Source organism: Opisthorchis viverrini, assembly GCF_000715545.1.
Source record: "Opisthorchis viverrini unplaced genomic scaffold opera_v5_450, whole genome shotgun sequence".
NCBI classification, from domain to species: Eukaryota; Metazoa; Platyhelminthes; class Trematoda; order Opisthorchiida; family Opisthorchiidae; genus Opisthorchis; species Opisthorchis viverrini.
The window spans coordinates 138,121-153,800 of NW_008752110.1; the positions used below are offsets into that span (position 1 = coordinate 138,121).

Genomic DNA, 15,680 nt, shown 5'->3' on the forward strand with positions numbered 1-15,680 from the left:
CTCACTTGGAACCCAGCTGATTCGCTAGTTTATGAAAATGTCATAAACGAGAAATTCAGCTGGGTTCCAGGTGAGTTACTCGCAGAACCAAATTGGTTTGAAAATGAGTGTATTTCGCTACTTTCTTGCAATATGGGTTCAAGTAGAACAAAAGGTCGACGGAAACTCGGGAATTGCGCCTACATGATGAGCCCCAAGAATGGTGAAACCGGTCGTGAGCTGTTGAAGAATGTTCAGCAACTTTATGAATAGTATATTACGTATATTACAATATTTAGTTTGTCAGCTATATTTTACTATTTGAGCACGGACTAGCGTAGCATAGATGACAAAAAAGTCAGTTCTTCGGTCAAATTCTACATTGTTTAAGCGATTATCCACAAGGAAACACGAGTTATGAGTTCCACTGAGCTCATTCACTTAGAGTTCAGAAGTCGATAAAGGCGGCATCGTTTATTCCGCTACCCGATCGCGTGGAACTAACGGCGACGATGGTAACGTTGAGGATGCTGATGAGCAGAATCAATAACCTTGTAAACTTGTTGGTGTTTTGTGGAATGAGAATATAAAATCGAGCAAAGAAATCTTTCAAATGCATCCTTTTCATCCAAGAAAGTCAGGGCACCAGGAAATTTTCAATTACTATCAAGCTGCAGAAACGCAAGAAAACTTTGTGGGTCATATCTTTCTTTTGAGGCAAACCATAAAAGTACAAAGCATTAATGAGTTTATCAACAACGGACGATATTTCGATTAAATCACAAAAATTTACAAAAGTCCTCGTACGAGATTGGACAGTTCTTTTGGATACTACTTTCAAATGGGGTTCTATTCATCGGGTCGCAACCTTTCAAGTTTGAGCAACGTATTTTGTGCTTTGCCGCCGGGTCCAATGCCTCCGTGCAGCCAAGCAGTTCCCTCAGAGTCGTGTACGCCATAAACTGCATAAGCCCGCGGATTGAGCAGTTTCCCAACGCTGTTGGCGGATGAAAAAAACAATAATGAAGATAAATGTCCGACGGTAGTGCCTTTTCGTTACATCGCTGCCGTATCACTAGAAAAAGGCTTGTGGGGAGCTGAGGTACTGCCAGGTTCGCAAGCCTAGACAGGAGCTGTCAATATGTCAGGGTTGGGTTCGAACCACAAGCCTCTGAATCAATAGATTCGCGCCACCATCACTGAGCCGTTTGGAGCGTCCAGGGGAACATGTTATCGGACCTCGAAAACCTCGATGTTTTTTTCGTTAATTGCGGCTCATCAGGTGACAGGTCAACCTCGCTTTGACCTAGAAAAAGTGCTTCTCAAATATCTGCCTCTTATCAGGGCCTCCACAGTAGCCAGCGTGTATTCAACTAATGACTGCTGCATAACATGTTGGGAAGATTTCTGCCACTACGGGAGCATCCTGCCTACAGGTTTAACTGTCGATACTTCTATGGTATGCTTTGCTGTCAGTGACCCGTAGGAATGTGTTTGGAGCGTCCATGTCAACGGCACAATGTGCGGATGTACTTTACTGTCTTCATCACAACTTTGTAAATAAGCGTAGATCCTGTGTCGAAAGCGCACTTGATTGGTTAATTAGCTTCAAGTGAACTTCTAGAGCAAGATCTTTTGAATGAGAGCACAACCAGCCACGATAGATGAGGGAAGCGGCCGGTAGCCGCTCTTGTGGTTCTTTCATTTCAGGCAGTTTCTGATGGAGTTTCCCGAATATCCAAGGCCTTTAAATAGTTGAAAAGGGTAGATGGATGTCCAAACCGTTTCATAACATGAACGTCGAAGGGAAAAACCTTCAACAGCAGTGGCAGCGGCGAGAACATATGGCTAAGTGAACAGCCTCCAAGAACAATTCTAGGCCCACAGTAAGCCTACTATATCAAACAGAACGGGTGATACGGAACGTCTGGGTGCTGTCGGTGTTACTCGCCTTCCAGGATGAGGTCTGCGTGATCTCTGCTGTCCACGGCTGAAGACGCTACAAGTTATGGCTGCTAATCGATATCAATGGCCTTTTTGTTGTCCGTTTCTACCCAGATTGTCTGATTGAGTGTCTGGAGGTGTAGCTTGCTGGCAGTGATCGTCATATTCTATCACTAGGTTCCTTCAACATCCAGTTTTGTTCTTTTCTTCACAAGAAGGCTTTTAAATAAATTGTAGTTGCACGGTAGAGTAGAATCAGTGTTGAACATAGATGATGGGCTATCGATAACGATGATAAGGATAATATTCCACTGCCATCATCATCATCATCATCATCATCATCATCATCATCGTCATCATCGATAGCATGACATCAGTGTTCAACACCGATGCTTCACTGTCGTCCCATTGCCCTACCACTTACATATTGTAAACCAGAGCTTAGTAAGGTTTTCTACTTAAACATTGACAGCTTAAGGAGACTCAGTTTCCGGAAAGGAAAAATGCATTCAGCAGTATCAACACCAGAATGCAAAAAGATGCGGGCGCTTGAATTTAGGAGTTCCACTGTGGACGTACTTGTATAGAACACCCTTCTTCTCAGCGTCGTTATAGACAAACGCATAGGCTGTGTCCAGCGGATCGCGAACCAAAGCGTTAAACCCATCTCCACCGGACACCAAGACGCCACCATCTCCGGGTATTGCAGCGTGGCCTCGTGAACAGCTACAAAGATGACAGACTCCGAAGTAAAGTATGAAATAGCCTACTGGGTCGTACATATATATATATATATATATATATGTGGCTAAAAGCGGGGGGAGAAACCAGAGCTTAGTAAGGTTTCTACTTAAACATTGACAGCTTAAGGAGACTCAGTTTCCGGAAAAATGCACCCGATTCAGCAGTATCAACACCAGAATGCAAAAAGATGCGGGCGCTTGAATTTAGGAGTTCCACTGTGGACGTACTTGTATAGAACACCCTTCTTCTCAGCGTCGTTATAGACAAACGCATAGGCTGTGTCCAGCGGATCGCGAACCAAAGCGTTAAACCCATCTCCACCGGACACCAAGACGCCACCATCTCCGGGTATTGCAGCGTGGCCTCGTGAACAGCTACAAAGATGACAGACTCCGAAGTAAAGTATGAAATAGCCTACTGGGTCGTACATATATATATATATATATATATATATGTGGCTAAAAGCGGGTGGATAGACGAAACAGAGCTTAATTTATCAGTTGAAAATAGGAGGGTTCACTCTCAAATAGAGGAAGATTCGCTTGCGACAGGTGTTGTGTTAAAAGTATGGCGGTAAATCCACTCTCTGGGATCTGATAGCATTTCAGACCGATTAGTTGGTGTCCAACATCGGCGCTCTGCTTAAACCGGCCATATTTAGGCTCGATAAGAGTAGCACCAATTGATCGGTGGAAACTCGAGTTCTGTTTCGTCGCCTTCAAACAAACTTACCAGAATGACTACGCCGGGATTAGAGGAACGAGAACTGCTCAAACGAAGTTGACATGAATATGGATTGTACAAATCCTAAAGTAATGTTTACAAATAGTCCACCGGGTTTCAGGTGTTCGTAACGCTGTCTTACTGGGAATCCTGACAGCCGGATCACTGGGGCGGCACATTCAGGACATCTACCGGGCCACATTTCAAATCGTGAATCATCCAGTCTGCTTTTACAGAGAGAGTGATTCAGGAACAAGCGCCCGAATTATTGACAATGCACAAATTGCTTCTACTGCCTGAATCATTCTTCCATGCGATCGAATGTTTGCACGATGAATATCGATCACCAAGCGATTTCATCTGTCGTTTGGTGAATTATTTCCTTGACTAAACTGACCACTCAAGTCAATCAGTAACGAGTAATGTGGTTCTTTGATTTAATTTCTGAGCATTGTGTATCAAGAACAGAACACTAGAAAGATTCTGTGGTTGGTAGGATTGGACAAGTGACCTTGAACTACCGCTCCAAAGCTGCTCATTAACTTGTTAGCTTAACAAATCAAATTGTGATGCTAAAATGTTTCAAAAAATAACCTGAAGAAGTGATTCGTATTTTCTTCCTTTGAATGGAGCGTCTCTTTTTTGTTGCCACATTCTCACGTATGCACCGGTAAAAGAGTATGCCACACTGACAGGTAGGTTATTTAGCCGTGCCTTTTTGGCCAAAAGCAGCGAGGAGGCAGACCCGATTGAATTGTGCCAAATAAGGACTGATGTACATGCCAAAATCAACCTTTAGGGCCATTATAATACGGATACGAAATAAATGTTGTCCCGGGGTGATGACGGTTAAGCAAGCAGTCCGTTTCGATCCGTCAAGTTTGCTTATACTACACAAGCTAACAACCGCTTCACACCTATAACGCTAGATGTTTCTTCCTCAGGCATGCCGAAGGATCCATGTGATATATCCAGTTGGCACCACCACCAGAAAGGCAACCGGACATCGAAAATGACAGGACAGAATTGTTTAACTACTGCTCACCTTTGATTTGAGGATGACGGCTTTGCTGTTGATAACTTGTTTGAACGTATCTCATGAATAAGTGAAGAAACCAAAGGGCAGCGTCCTTGTGGGAATACCAACTCTCCGGGCCAATCTGTTGAAGGACGGCGGCCGGTTGATCGGGACCACGAAACCAACTCCACCGGACGATCGTTCCGCCCGCCGAGTGTTACAAGCGTGTTTGTCGAGAGGGCAGTGGAGCTGTGGTAACTTCTTGAGGATGCTGAAAGTTGTGGACTCGCTTCACAATATGTGTAACGCGCCGCTCCGGAGGACGATCCATCGGGTACATTCCCTCAATATGAAGAGGTAAAAAACAAAGCGAATTTCAAGCTTCTTGCTCCACTGCTGAATTGCCACGTCAAAATTTAAATTTGTATTTTGGAAATCGGTACACCATCAGGCTCTTCAGCACGATCTTTTCCTACAGCCTTTTAGTGAATTCGCTTCTCACAGTATCATCTTTTTTTGGGAAAATGTCACTTGGCTTCATTATGGTAACCATAGTAGCATAACGTCATACTCATGAAGTGCTGTTTCTCTTAACAGTCCCTTCAACAAGAAATGACTTTTATTCCGGACCGGAATCAGCCTTTAGACAGCTCCATCGAGTGCTCAAGGTGTGCACTTACTGACCGAAAGGTGCGTGGTTCTAACCCAACTCCGGCATCGCGACTGCTCTTGTGTTGGCTGGAACAACCCAGCAGTATCTCAGTCCTTCATGACAGCTGTGCACCGGGAGTTTGTTACGACCGAACGATCACTTATTTGGCCCCGTGGATCATATCTATCAAGCTCACAAATAACACTTACGAATCAACCTCAACACCTGTCCCAAAGGGGTGTCAATCTAGTTGAAATCACTATTGTGCAGTCCAACTGCGCGTGTATTTTTGCTCGTGAGGAGTCAGATAAGTTAGTTTGGTTTAGTAAAACATAGCAAGGTCCTAGCAGTCCTTCCGCCGTTTTCAGGTTCGTGACCTAAAACACGCTGGTAGTGTAAAAGGAAGTTGAACACACGGAAGGTATGTGGCTACATAAAGTCACGTGATTGAAACTACGGTCGTGACATGCATTGTTGCAGCGGCTTCTGTGCAGGTAATCCCGCCTGGTAACTACGGTTGAGCAAGACCTCATGGACTGACAGAAGTCCGAGTTTCTAGTAGCATGGCAACAACAAACGAGTCTTCCGGATCTACCTGACGACCATTTTGGAGCAGCGGTTGAATATTTTGCATCACTTTAACCTGCTGGAATTCTGCTGCTCTGTCGCGGTGTGTAAAGTTCCAATAGATGTCCGTCTGTTGTAGTTGTTTCGGCGGCTGCAAGGGAACTGGGAAATTTCGTAGACGATAGACAAGTTTGACGAGTCATAGCTGTGCCATTGTGGAACGACCACCCTGGTAGTTTAAAATGTGCGCACTTATGTACCATGGTAGGGGGACAAACTTGGTTACTACCAGCTATCTTTGACTACCGCTTAACTGCTCACCCGGCTTAGAAGTTTGCTTGAGAGTACACGGCAAGTGGTTGATGCAGGTGACACATCAATGAGGATGATACCTGAGCAAACGATACACAAGCAAGCGGGCGATGAAGCATATTTCCTACCAAAGGTTGTGATGAGTGGTGTTTTTGTCGGAATACTCTGTAACCTGATTTATACTCACCATACAACAGGTATATGTTTCCCGACCTTCGCTGCATCCTCAGAGAACCCTCCCTACCTATAATGAAAGCAGAGAAAGTGTTTTTCGGCCCGACTGACTTCATTTCTGTCGCCGTATGTGCTGACAATCCAGCTCCTTGAGGAAATCCCTTCAACAAGGGCTCGCAGAGTGCCGGCGGGAGCCATTTCTGTGACTCTATATCGTATGTGTGAATGCCCGGGGTGCGAATCTGACCATTCCACGGCGGGAGCCATTCTGTGACTCTATGTCGTATGTGTGAATGCCCGGGGTGCGAATCTGACCATTCCATCCACCTGCCCGGAATAACAAAATGTGATCAGATGAGATGTCCTCAAAAATTCGAATTTTGGAAATTTGCTCTTGTTTTCATGTATTAAGAGATTCCATTCAATGGTTTCTATGGATAAGAACACTATTTTAAGCAGTTTTTAATCACAAGCTGGTCAGGGTTATCTGAAAAAAGTTTGAATTAAACATTATGGGCTGACTTGCGAAGGCAGAGCACTTTTTTGGGGCTCCCGAGGTCCTACAGAAAACCGACTGTATGCCAAATCTCTCACACTACCATCAAATGAAGAATTTCACCGTAGTATGATAAAAAATTTTGAAATTTCAGTAAGGGTTTTATCCAAAGAATGAAGTCGGTCTGAGCCGAATATCCCAGGAGCACGGTACAGCTGTTTCATTCATTACTAGTTATCATCAGCACGGCATACCCCACCGACTTCTAGAAGGCTTCGCGCATTTTATCTTCCTGTGGTCTGTGGAAAGATACACCATTCCACTGTTAGTGACCAATCAACAGTGTGATTAACTTACAATTAGGACATAGCGGCACCTAGACAATGAAACAGGAGTAATATACTCAGTACTCAGTACCATAACTTTCCTACTTGGCTCCAATAAAATGTCTCTCTTCGAGAAATACACTCATTTGCAAATCAATTTGGTTTTTCATAATATCATAAACGAGAGATTCAGTTGAGTCTCTCGTGAAAACCAAATTGATTTGCAAATGAGTGTATTTCTCGAAGAGAGACATTTTATTGGAGCCAAGTAGGAAAGTTATGGTACTGAGTACTGAGTATATTACTCCTGTTTCATTGTCTAGGTGCCGCTATGTCCTAATTGTAAGTTAATCACACTGTTGATTGGTCACTAACAGTGGAATGATGTATCTTTCCACAGACCACAGGAAGATAAAATGCGCGAAGCCTTCTAGAAGTCGGTGGGGTATGCCGTGCTGATGATAACTAGTAATGAATGAAACAGCTGTACCGTGCTCCTGGGATATTCGGCTCAGACCGACTTCATTCTTTGGATAAAACCCTTACTGAAATTTCAAAATTTTTTATCATACTACGGTGAAATTCTTCATTTGATGGTAGTGTTCTCTGTCTCTTGATAGTTTTGAGGAGACGGCACTAAACCTTGCCACTAATTTTGCATTCTCTCTGCAGTGTGCCCTCAATTTTTGCCTTCTTTTGCTAAGGATGGACTAGTTCTCTTCTGACCCATTTATTAGGGAGTTAGTTTGATTAACCCTGCCTATTGGGCGCAAAACTGTGAACGAAAGGTTTGTTTATCACAGGGCATGGATAATGTGGGGGGTAGCGATACAGCATCGCTAATATGTAGCACTTGTAAACTGCTCTTTTTCATGCTCAGTATCATCTTCTTTTTTCCCATCATTATCAGTCACATCGCTGTACAAAAGTTTGTTTTACTGAAATACAACCGCTACCGCCCGCGCGTTGGCTCCAACGTGACTTTGAGACTTTTGCTGAGTGACTGTTGTTGTGACCGCCGGTTACCTATATCTGACCGCTGCTAATACTAAACGTGAACAAACATTTCAGCTACAAACGCTGGACTAATATATTCGCGCTTGTGGAGTAATAATTCGATCACCGGAGATCTGGGATACCAGGAAGATAGAACTATTCTTTGTGTGGTGGTTCAACGGAATACGGAACTACGGAATCTCCTATTTTGAACTGTGAGTCAAGATTTACTTGTATTTTTCTCTTTGTGACTTTGTATCTGGCTTACACCAGTAATTTGTTCAGTTCACTAGAGACTCCATAGGGCCGTTAACCACTACAAATAGAACAGCACTACTTATGGGGTTTTATTCCGCATTTAGGCGCAGTTTTTGGGTGATCATCAAGGTTTAAATAGGCGGTTTGTGAAAGTATTTCAACATGCTGGTAATGCGAAACTTTACTGCATCTCTATTCTACTAGCTCCTGACCTATTCACTGGGTTTGGCTAGTGGCCCCCACACATTCCGTAACTAATCGCGTGAGACCTAGCTCGCGTGCGTAGTTTTTGCCTATCAGGTATCATCCACGTTGTAATATTTGTAGATTCATATCAGCTGTGAGAAAATAGAAATGATTTACAAGACTTTCAGTTGAGACTTCTCATCACATACAGTAAAGTTGAAGGACAAACCACAGGCGTCACACTATCTGTCTAGGAGGCGCACTGCCGATCGGACCACTGATAACGCTTGCCGCGTTTCACAATCAATTTGTCACACGCTTTCCCGATAGATTAGAGCCTGATTCCTGCCAACGCTGTTCGTAAGTTCCAAGTTTTATCTCTACGAGTGACCCGGAAGTCGGTGGCCCGACTCCCGTCACGTGTGTCTGTAGAGGTCACTCATCAGATAACCCGTCACAAACTCGAACCACGTGACAACATGTCTTCCCAGTTATGCTGTTTGACCCTAAATAAGTCATTTCACGAATCAACGCATTTTATCAAACCGACCGCGTTTAAATGTGGAGGCGTTATTTATAGAACAAAACATCGGTATTCCGTGCTTTCGGTTACCTTTTCCGTGGAATAAAGAAGTTTCTAGTGCGTTGCCGATGACGATGGAGGTTGAAAGTCAGAAATTCAAATCAAGACAAAAGTAAAAAGTGTTTTGTTAAATCTCAGTCGGGCCTGGGAAAACATGTGAAGAAACCCTGTCAGACAAGTGGTAGAGCAGAGATAATCTTTGACTTCAGAAACAGAAGCCTGAGAAAAATGTTTAAAACTTGGATAAAAGGAAGGCAAATTTCCTCATTGTATGTGCTGAAAACGAATAAGTTAAACTGAAAAACCAGTTACTAAAAGTGGGTGTGAACGAACGAAATAATATTGACGGAAGATGAAGGTACAGTAAAGCAATATGAGTTGATCTAATGGGACTAAATGTGCCTAATTCCGATGACCTCAGACATGAGTGTTCGTAAGATCCGCATTCACTGTGCCACTATCACGCACGCGATCCGGGAAGAAATCCGCCGGTAATAAAAGTGTAAGAACCGTGAATAGTTGTATTATCCAAAAAAAACCATGATGCAACCAAAAACAGAAGGAAAGAGAGCAGTGAGAAATGGAGGTTGGAAGTGGAAAGACGGAAAATTGAAAAACACGCACATTTATCTTCTAAATTTTATGAACGACATCGGACACACGAAGTAAGTGGTTTACTGAGAGGTCTGTAGCTTGGTTTACAAAATCAGAGTAACCTACTTACGTTTGTCATTTTATCACAGTCAACCAAAATAAAGCATTTGTTCATACAAGGTCATACCAGGTCGGTTTGAGCAAATGAGCCAGGAGCAAACTTCCCACCTAAACTACACACACCTATAGGTTGTTTGTAGAGTAGCAACTTCCAAACGTAAACTGAGCGCCTTCTGCACATATGTTGCTTTTCAACTTGCTTGATCTTATCAGGTTCCAGAAGTCTGGAAGAAACAGAGGTGGCGTAGGTGAAACGATTGCTGCCTTGATCAGACGGCAAGAATTGTGCTTAGCAATGAGAGTAGGCAAAAACTCTTTACTCAGATAATGCCACAAAAGAAGAGACAAAACGTATGAGTTGTTGGAACCATAGGGATTTTGCGTCTAACAAACCCATTTTTCTCTTTGCCAACGATTATGCACAAGAAGTACAACCAACAACATGATCCGAGAGATAGTAATATGAGAGATTGGAACGCTGGGGTTCATCAACTCCGTTTTTTCTTGTGGCAGAACAGAAGTACGCAATTAAGTCATTCTGGTCACAAGGATTTTTGGTGTTTGGGAGCAAGGAGTACAAGATACAGCAGTCCTTCAACAAGAACATGCCTGTGATTCTCATCGAAAACCGATGTAAAGTGGTAAGTACCACAATCTTTGAGATTAAAGCCGAGCGACTTTTACGTATTATCCCCAACCGGCCAAGTAGTGACTTGATATACACGAAAAAACAGCATATGTATACACATATATACGATAAACCAATACTACCTCGGCAAAACTGTCAAGACAGAATTCGAATGAGTTTGATGACGGGCAAGTGTCGGAGTTGAAGTTCAAGATTTACGACTAGTCATTGTTGAAATTCGATACGTGAACAGAAAAGGAGACAACAGATTCACATTCTGTGCTTTGCCCTTGCCCGGAGAAAAACCTACCTTCTTGGATTACAGGTCACTGAGGAGGACGAAGATACAAGGATTTATACCCAAGAGTCGAATGCTAGGTTATTTTTGTTATAAGTAGGGGGGCTAAAAGATGTGACTGTCATGTAGCAACCTTTACATGCGATAAACGGACTCTAATTAAAGGAGGGAAGGTCTGAGTGAAAAATATTCACAGTTAAACGGTGATCAACGAAAAATGACCGAACTCAAGAGTGAGATAACCGAGTGGAGGTACAAACACCCTTAAGATGAAATAAGTCGGAAGTTAGGGGTATATGAGCTCATCTTGACCAGAGAGAAAGATAACAGACTGGGCGAAGATTTGCAGGGCGGAGGGAATGAGTAACTAACAGCGTTCAAACAAGAGCTGTTAAATTTTCAGCGGAATAAACTGTAGGACTTTTGTACTCATATCTGTTCACTGGGCTTTGGACAAACATCTAAGCTCAAGGGCTTGGAGTAGTGAACTACACAGGTTTAATATACGTTTTGCTGTTTTGATATCCCGGATAAAATCGTAAGCCACATCAACAACAGACTGATTGAGTCTGAGCTACGAGTTGCGTTTTTCCTGAGTTTTTCATTTGGCTAAAAATCACTTATGAATGTGTTCAGCTTCAGAAGCTGCTCTAGGCGGGACATGTATTGTGTTTGCCGAACCACCGTTTGCCGAAGAAAGTGCTATTTTTCATGCCCAATTCAGAGTAGCGTAAGCAAAGAGGTGCCCAATCCTTGATTTAGCAGAGGAGTATGAAGAAGATCACGAAACACTTGGGTGCTGTTGGTGATGTTCACCTTCCAGGATAGGGACGCATGATTCTCACTGCGTATGGTTGGAGACACTATAAGATATGGCTGCCAACAAATGTCAGTGGCGTTTTTGTTGTCAGTTTCTATCCAGATTGCTTGAGTGAACGTCTGGAGGTGCAGGAACCTCAAAACGACTGTGTTAAGCTACCTTCAAGTCCGTTCCTTGTCCACCTTTATTCTTTTCTTCTCAATGAGGCTTTCAAATAAGGCATGGTATTACGGAAGTGAGGCATCTGTGTTGAACACTGATGTCATGCTGTTGAGGATGATGATGATGACCGTTTCGCAAGCTAAGTCACACGGCATGTAGCGATGTGTTCAAAAAACACAGCTAAAGTAGCTATGTAAAGTAAAAATCCATGGTACACGGGAATTTTAGGTAGCTAGTTGATACCATGATGAAAACGACGTAGTAAGGAGTAACTCATAGTGGCAGTAAGTAGTTGGCTATTGGTAGTCAAAGGTCTCCAGAGGTGGATAAATTTTGCAACGTTATTATTACTGACTCCCACCACGCATACAAGCCGAATACGGTAGTTGTTGCATAACTGCCTTCTTAACGTCAAGAAAACAGAATTGATTTGCTTTTGCTGAGTATACATTTTCCCACATAAGTTTTTATTTGTTGATTATGATGACTTTACTCACAGCGCAACACACTTATTTGTACAGAAATTCTCCTATATATGTGAACTATGGTCTGCCACGTACAATTTACATAGCTTGGTGCATTTGGTGGGTGATATGAGAGTACGTGGACTCTTGGATTGGTTCTTCGCATTTTCATTGATGTCCGTTTTAGATAAACCTGGTAAGATTTTTTGAGGCATGTAATTCCGTCATTCAAATAAAATAACGTACGGCCGAACGGTCAGCATCCGCTTCTACCAACACCCTGCACCGTCTGCTGACAAATGACTGTAGGGGGTTGCAACCGTTCCATCCGACGGTTTACTCGTTCACTAATCTTTAAATTCTTGCTGTGTACGAGACAGAGCAGTTCTTGTTGAGAGACATCTCTGAAGTATTCTGAGACTTTTAGCTTTCTGTTTCCAATTTTAGAAAATTTAATCGTAATTTGACTTTTCACACGCCTCTTACAGTCTCGTAATGTTCTCATTGTATGTGCTAGTAAGTTGAATGAACGTGCCTTTATTCAGCCTTCAAGTCGCATTACTTGTAATTGTTTCGCGCTTCCAGCTGGTGATAAATTTATTTATATGTTACTATTGCATTCGTTTGAAAAATAAAAAAAACTTATCCTTGAACATCGATTCTAAACATAGCTCACAAAAACTTGTTGCACATGTGACTTTACTCATGTCGTTGTCTTCCTTACAGATGCACAATACGCTTAAGTTATTTGGCACAGCAGTTCGGGATGGGATATAAGGAATGGTTTTCTAATTGGAGAACCATCTCTTGGCAATCCTTTGATGACTACGAATCCATTAAAACAAAGAGAGCATGCTCTTGCACAGTATCACGCACAACTTCACCGCTATCAAGGAGTTTGATACGTTTTACACTAATATGTAATTAGGAGTTAACACGCCACTAGAAATTATCTAAGGAAACGTTCTATCCCGTGCACTGCTGAACTCCAGCAACGGTGCCTCGGACACGGAGCCACAGATGTACCTTCATAGCACTATGGCGTCCGCGAGAGGTCATTTTTAGTAATCATGAGTCCGTTTCTCCAGAAAATTCCAAATACTCAGCACCTAGTGATAGTGAAGAGCAATGTGTTTAGAGAGCTCAGGGGGAGTTGAGAGACCCTTTCTCGCCTGCTGAGTAATTTGGCAGCTATAATTTTGGGTTATTAGAAATTTTGTATGCAGTCCAACTTATGGTCATTAGTCGCCTGAGACTGTGCCACCACACCTGCGGACCACTGAACAAACTGATGACCCCATCGAAGAATTCCGATGGATCGTATGTACCCTGTCCTCCAACCAAAAGGATACTGCGCATTCTGGCTTTGTTCCTAAGTACATTTCATTCCCGTTCATCTATTCATTCTTAGAAGAAATGCATGACAAATGGGTCGGGGTCAATGTCTTCTGAAGTGGGTAAATATCAAGCTTTAATTGTTTTTTCGAATATTAGAAGGAATGTCTGATCATTTGAAAAAGCTGGATGTACAGCTGAGGTATGTAGAGCAATGCCTTATTTTGGGTGTGTCCGCGCAACAAGTACGGAAGGGCAGCTCGGAAGAGATCCACCGAATAACCGAAATGAAAGATTTGGATGCATTCATTCTCAGATTGTTGGACGCGGAATTTCGAGAACAGTCAGTATCTTCGCTCCGGTCTATTATCACTCCGACTCACGTCTGTCAAACACAAACATGCCGCGTGCTCCTTTCGCCTCTGAGTTCACAGATGAACTAATTCAGTAAAGGGCGAAGACAAAAGACCTATCTCAAACAGAGTTAGCAAGGCTCGTAAAGGGTGAGATAAACGTTTTACACTGACACATGTCACTTTGGGTGCCGTTTACTCTGCAGCCACATACTCGAATATAATTTCATGGAGAATTCAATCCAATCCTGGTTCAAGGAAGCTTTTTATTTAACCCCTAGGAAACGTAAACTTCAACCTAAAAGGGCCGCCTTATGGTGGATTGACGAAAACCACTTATTCAATTGTTATCATTGATACATTTATATGTTTGTACTTATATTGTTATCTTTTGACACTGCAGCACGTTATCGTTGGCAGAACGTGGTTGGTAATTATTTATGGAGTTCAGTCATAGTTCAGAAACCGTATAGTTGGGTTTTGAGACCGAATAATATGAGACAAAGCCTCGACTGCCTGTAACAGATTTTTAAAGGAATTAAAAAACAGCCTAAGACGTTGCCTTGAAAGTTTCCGGTTGCTACCTCAGGTTGACCGTTGGCACCGTCTTTGGCAAGCGTAACGTGCCACTTTATTTGTTATTCTTGACCGCCAGTGGCGAATTCACTCAGAATCTTAAAATTTCCATGCATTTTGGACAGTATTACCACCACCATTGTTGACTTTTACAGGCTAAAATTAGGAAGCAGCGAACGGACTCTCATCACATGCATGTAGAGACCGTGTAAGTCAACGGGGATTATACTTACGCGAAGACGGATTGCGACCGGAACAAACACCTGAAAGCGCTGTTGCACTGCATTTGAACCAAATTAAGGTTCTATTTGTTGTTGAAATAATACGGAGCCTTTCATGAACTCCTTATAGGTCACGAAAATGAAAAATCGAAAAGTTGTGGTAATAGTGATATTCCTCGAAATTGACTCACCGATGAAAATGAGATATCTATTGAGAAATCCAATGCACGCGTGCTGGCTAAGAGCTGGAGACTCTGTGGACGTAAGATTGGTCCAAACTCCAATCTCTGGAGCAACTTTTATCCGAAAAAGCCCGTTCGAAGGATTCTTCGTAGAATTTCTGCTGATGTTCACACCCCCATGGACGTAAAGATAATCTCCAACAATAGCTCCTTGGAAATGGGTAAAATAGCGTCTAATTCTCACCAGCGTGGTCTTGCATGTATGGTCCGCAAACTCCGTCCTTAACCATCCATTGTAAAGGAGCCAACATAGCAGATTCCGCGCGTTTTAAATGAAGCGGTATTTACACATTTGTTGCCTGAGCAGTCTGTCTAGTTGAATAAGTATGCTCGATTAAGTGGGTATGCTAATGAGTTAGGATTTGACGGACTTCCGGATTGACACACAGGATCGTGGCTGTAAAGTACTGGGTTCCGCTGGTCCACATCAATACCATAACGAAAAGGAACTTGTGTTGTGTAGTCGGCGGCCTCTTCATGCACTTGCTCCAAGTCATCGGATAGAGTTCGAGATCTTGTGTTACCTTCCGTCTCCCTTGGAGGCTTTTCGTTATTATCGACTTCATTATCGGGAGTTGAATAAGTCGCTTGTGTGAAACCAAGTTTGTGATCAGATTGCACGACAGGTTTTGTTGAAGTTATCGTACCCAAGTCGGGACACATAACATCAAGTGCGGAAGTGGTGGGAGAAAAATTTTGGACCGGAGAATGACAGTGAAACATCGAGGTGTTGGAAAGGGGGGTTATGTCGTGCGAGGAGTGAGGGACTTGACTCGGCGGTCGTGCGTCGAACAGGCAGGACAAGTTAGTCCAGAGGATGTCCGGTGGTGCAGACAGCGAAACGCCTGAATAGAGTACACGACGGGCGGCAGGGTCATCTAGATGGGACAGGATATAATACTCGTGATA

At 43.0% G+C, this 15,680-nt stretch overlaps 2 protein-coding genes across 2 annotated transcripts; one reads left to right on the top strand and one right to left on the bottom strand.

Annotated features, from left to right (window-relative positions):
• Positions 1–1,525: 1,525 nt before the first annotated feature.
• Positions 1,526–6,380, bottom strand: T265_11138 (hypothetical protein; the record flags this gene model as incomplete). Its single annotated transcript, XM_009177714.1, has 5 exons — positions 1,526–1,724; positions 2,503–2,649; positions 2,895–3,041; positions 4,436–4,657; positions 6,184–6,380. The coding sequence occupies 5 exons, from the start codon at positions 6,378–6,380 to the stop codon at positions 1,526–1,528; spliced, it is 912 nt and encodes a 303-aa protein (XP_009175978.1).
• Positions 1,773–7,938, top strand: T265_11137 (hypothetical protein; the record flags this gene model as incomplete). Its single annotated transcript, XM_009177715.1, has 3 exons — positions 1,773–1,831; positions 1,976–2,060; positions 7,846–7,938. The coding sequence occupies 3 exons, from the start codon at positions 1,773–1,775 to the stop codon at positions 7,936–7,938; spliced, it is 237 nt and encodes a 78-aa protein (XP_009175979.1).
• Between the last annotated feature and the right edge of the window lie 7,742 nt (positions 7,939–15,680).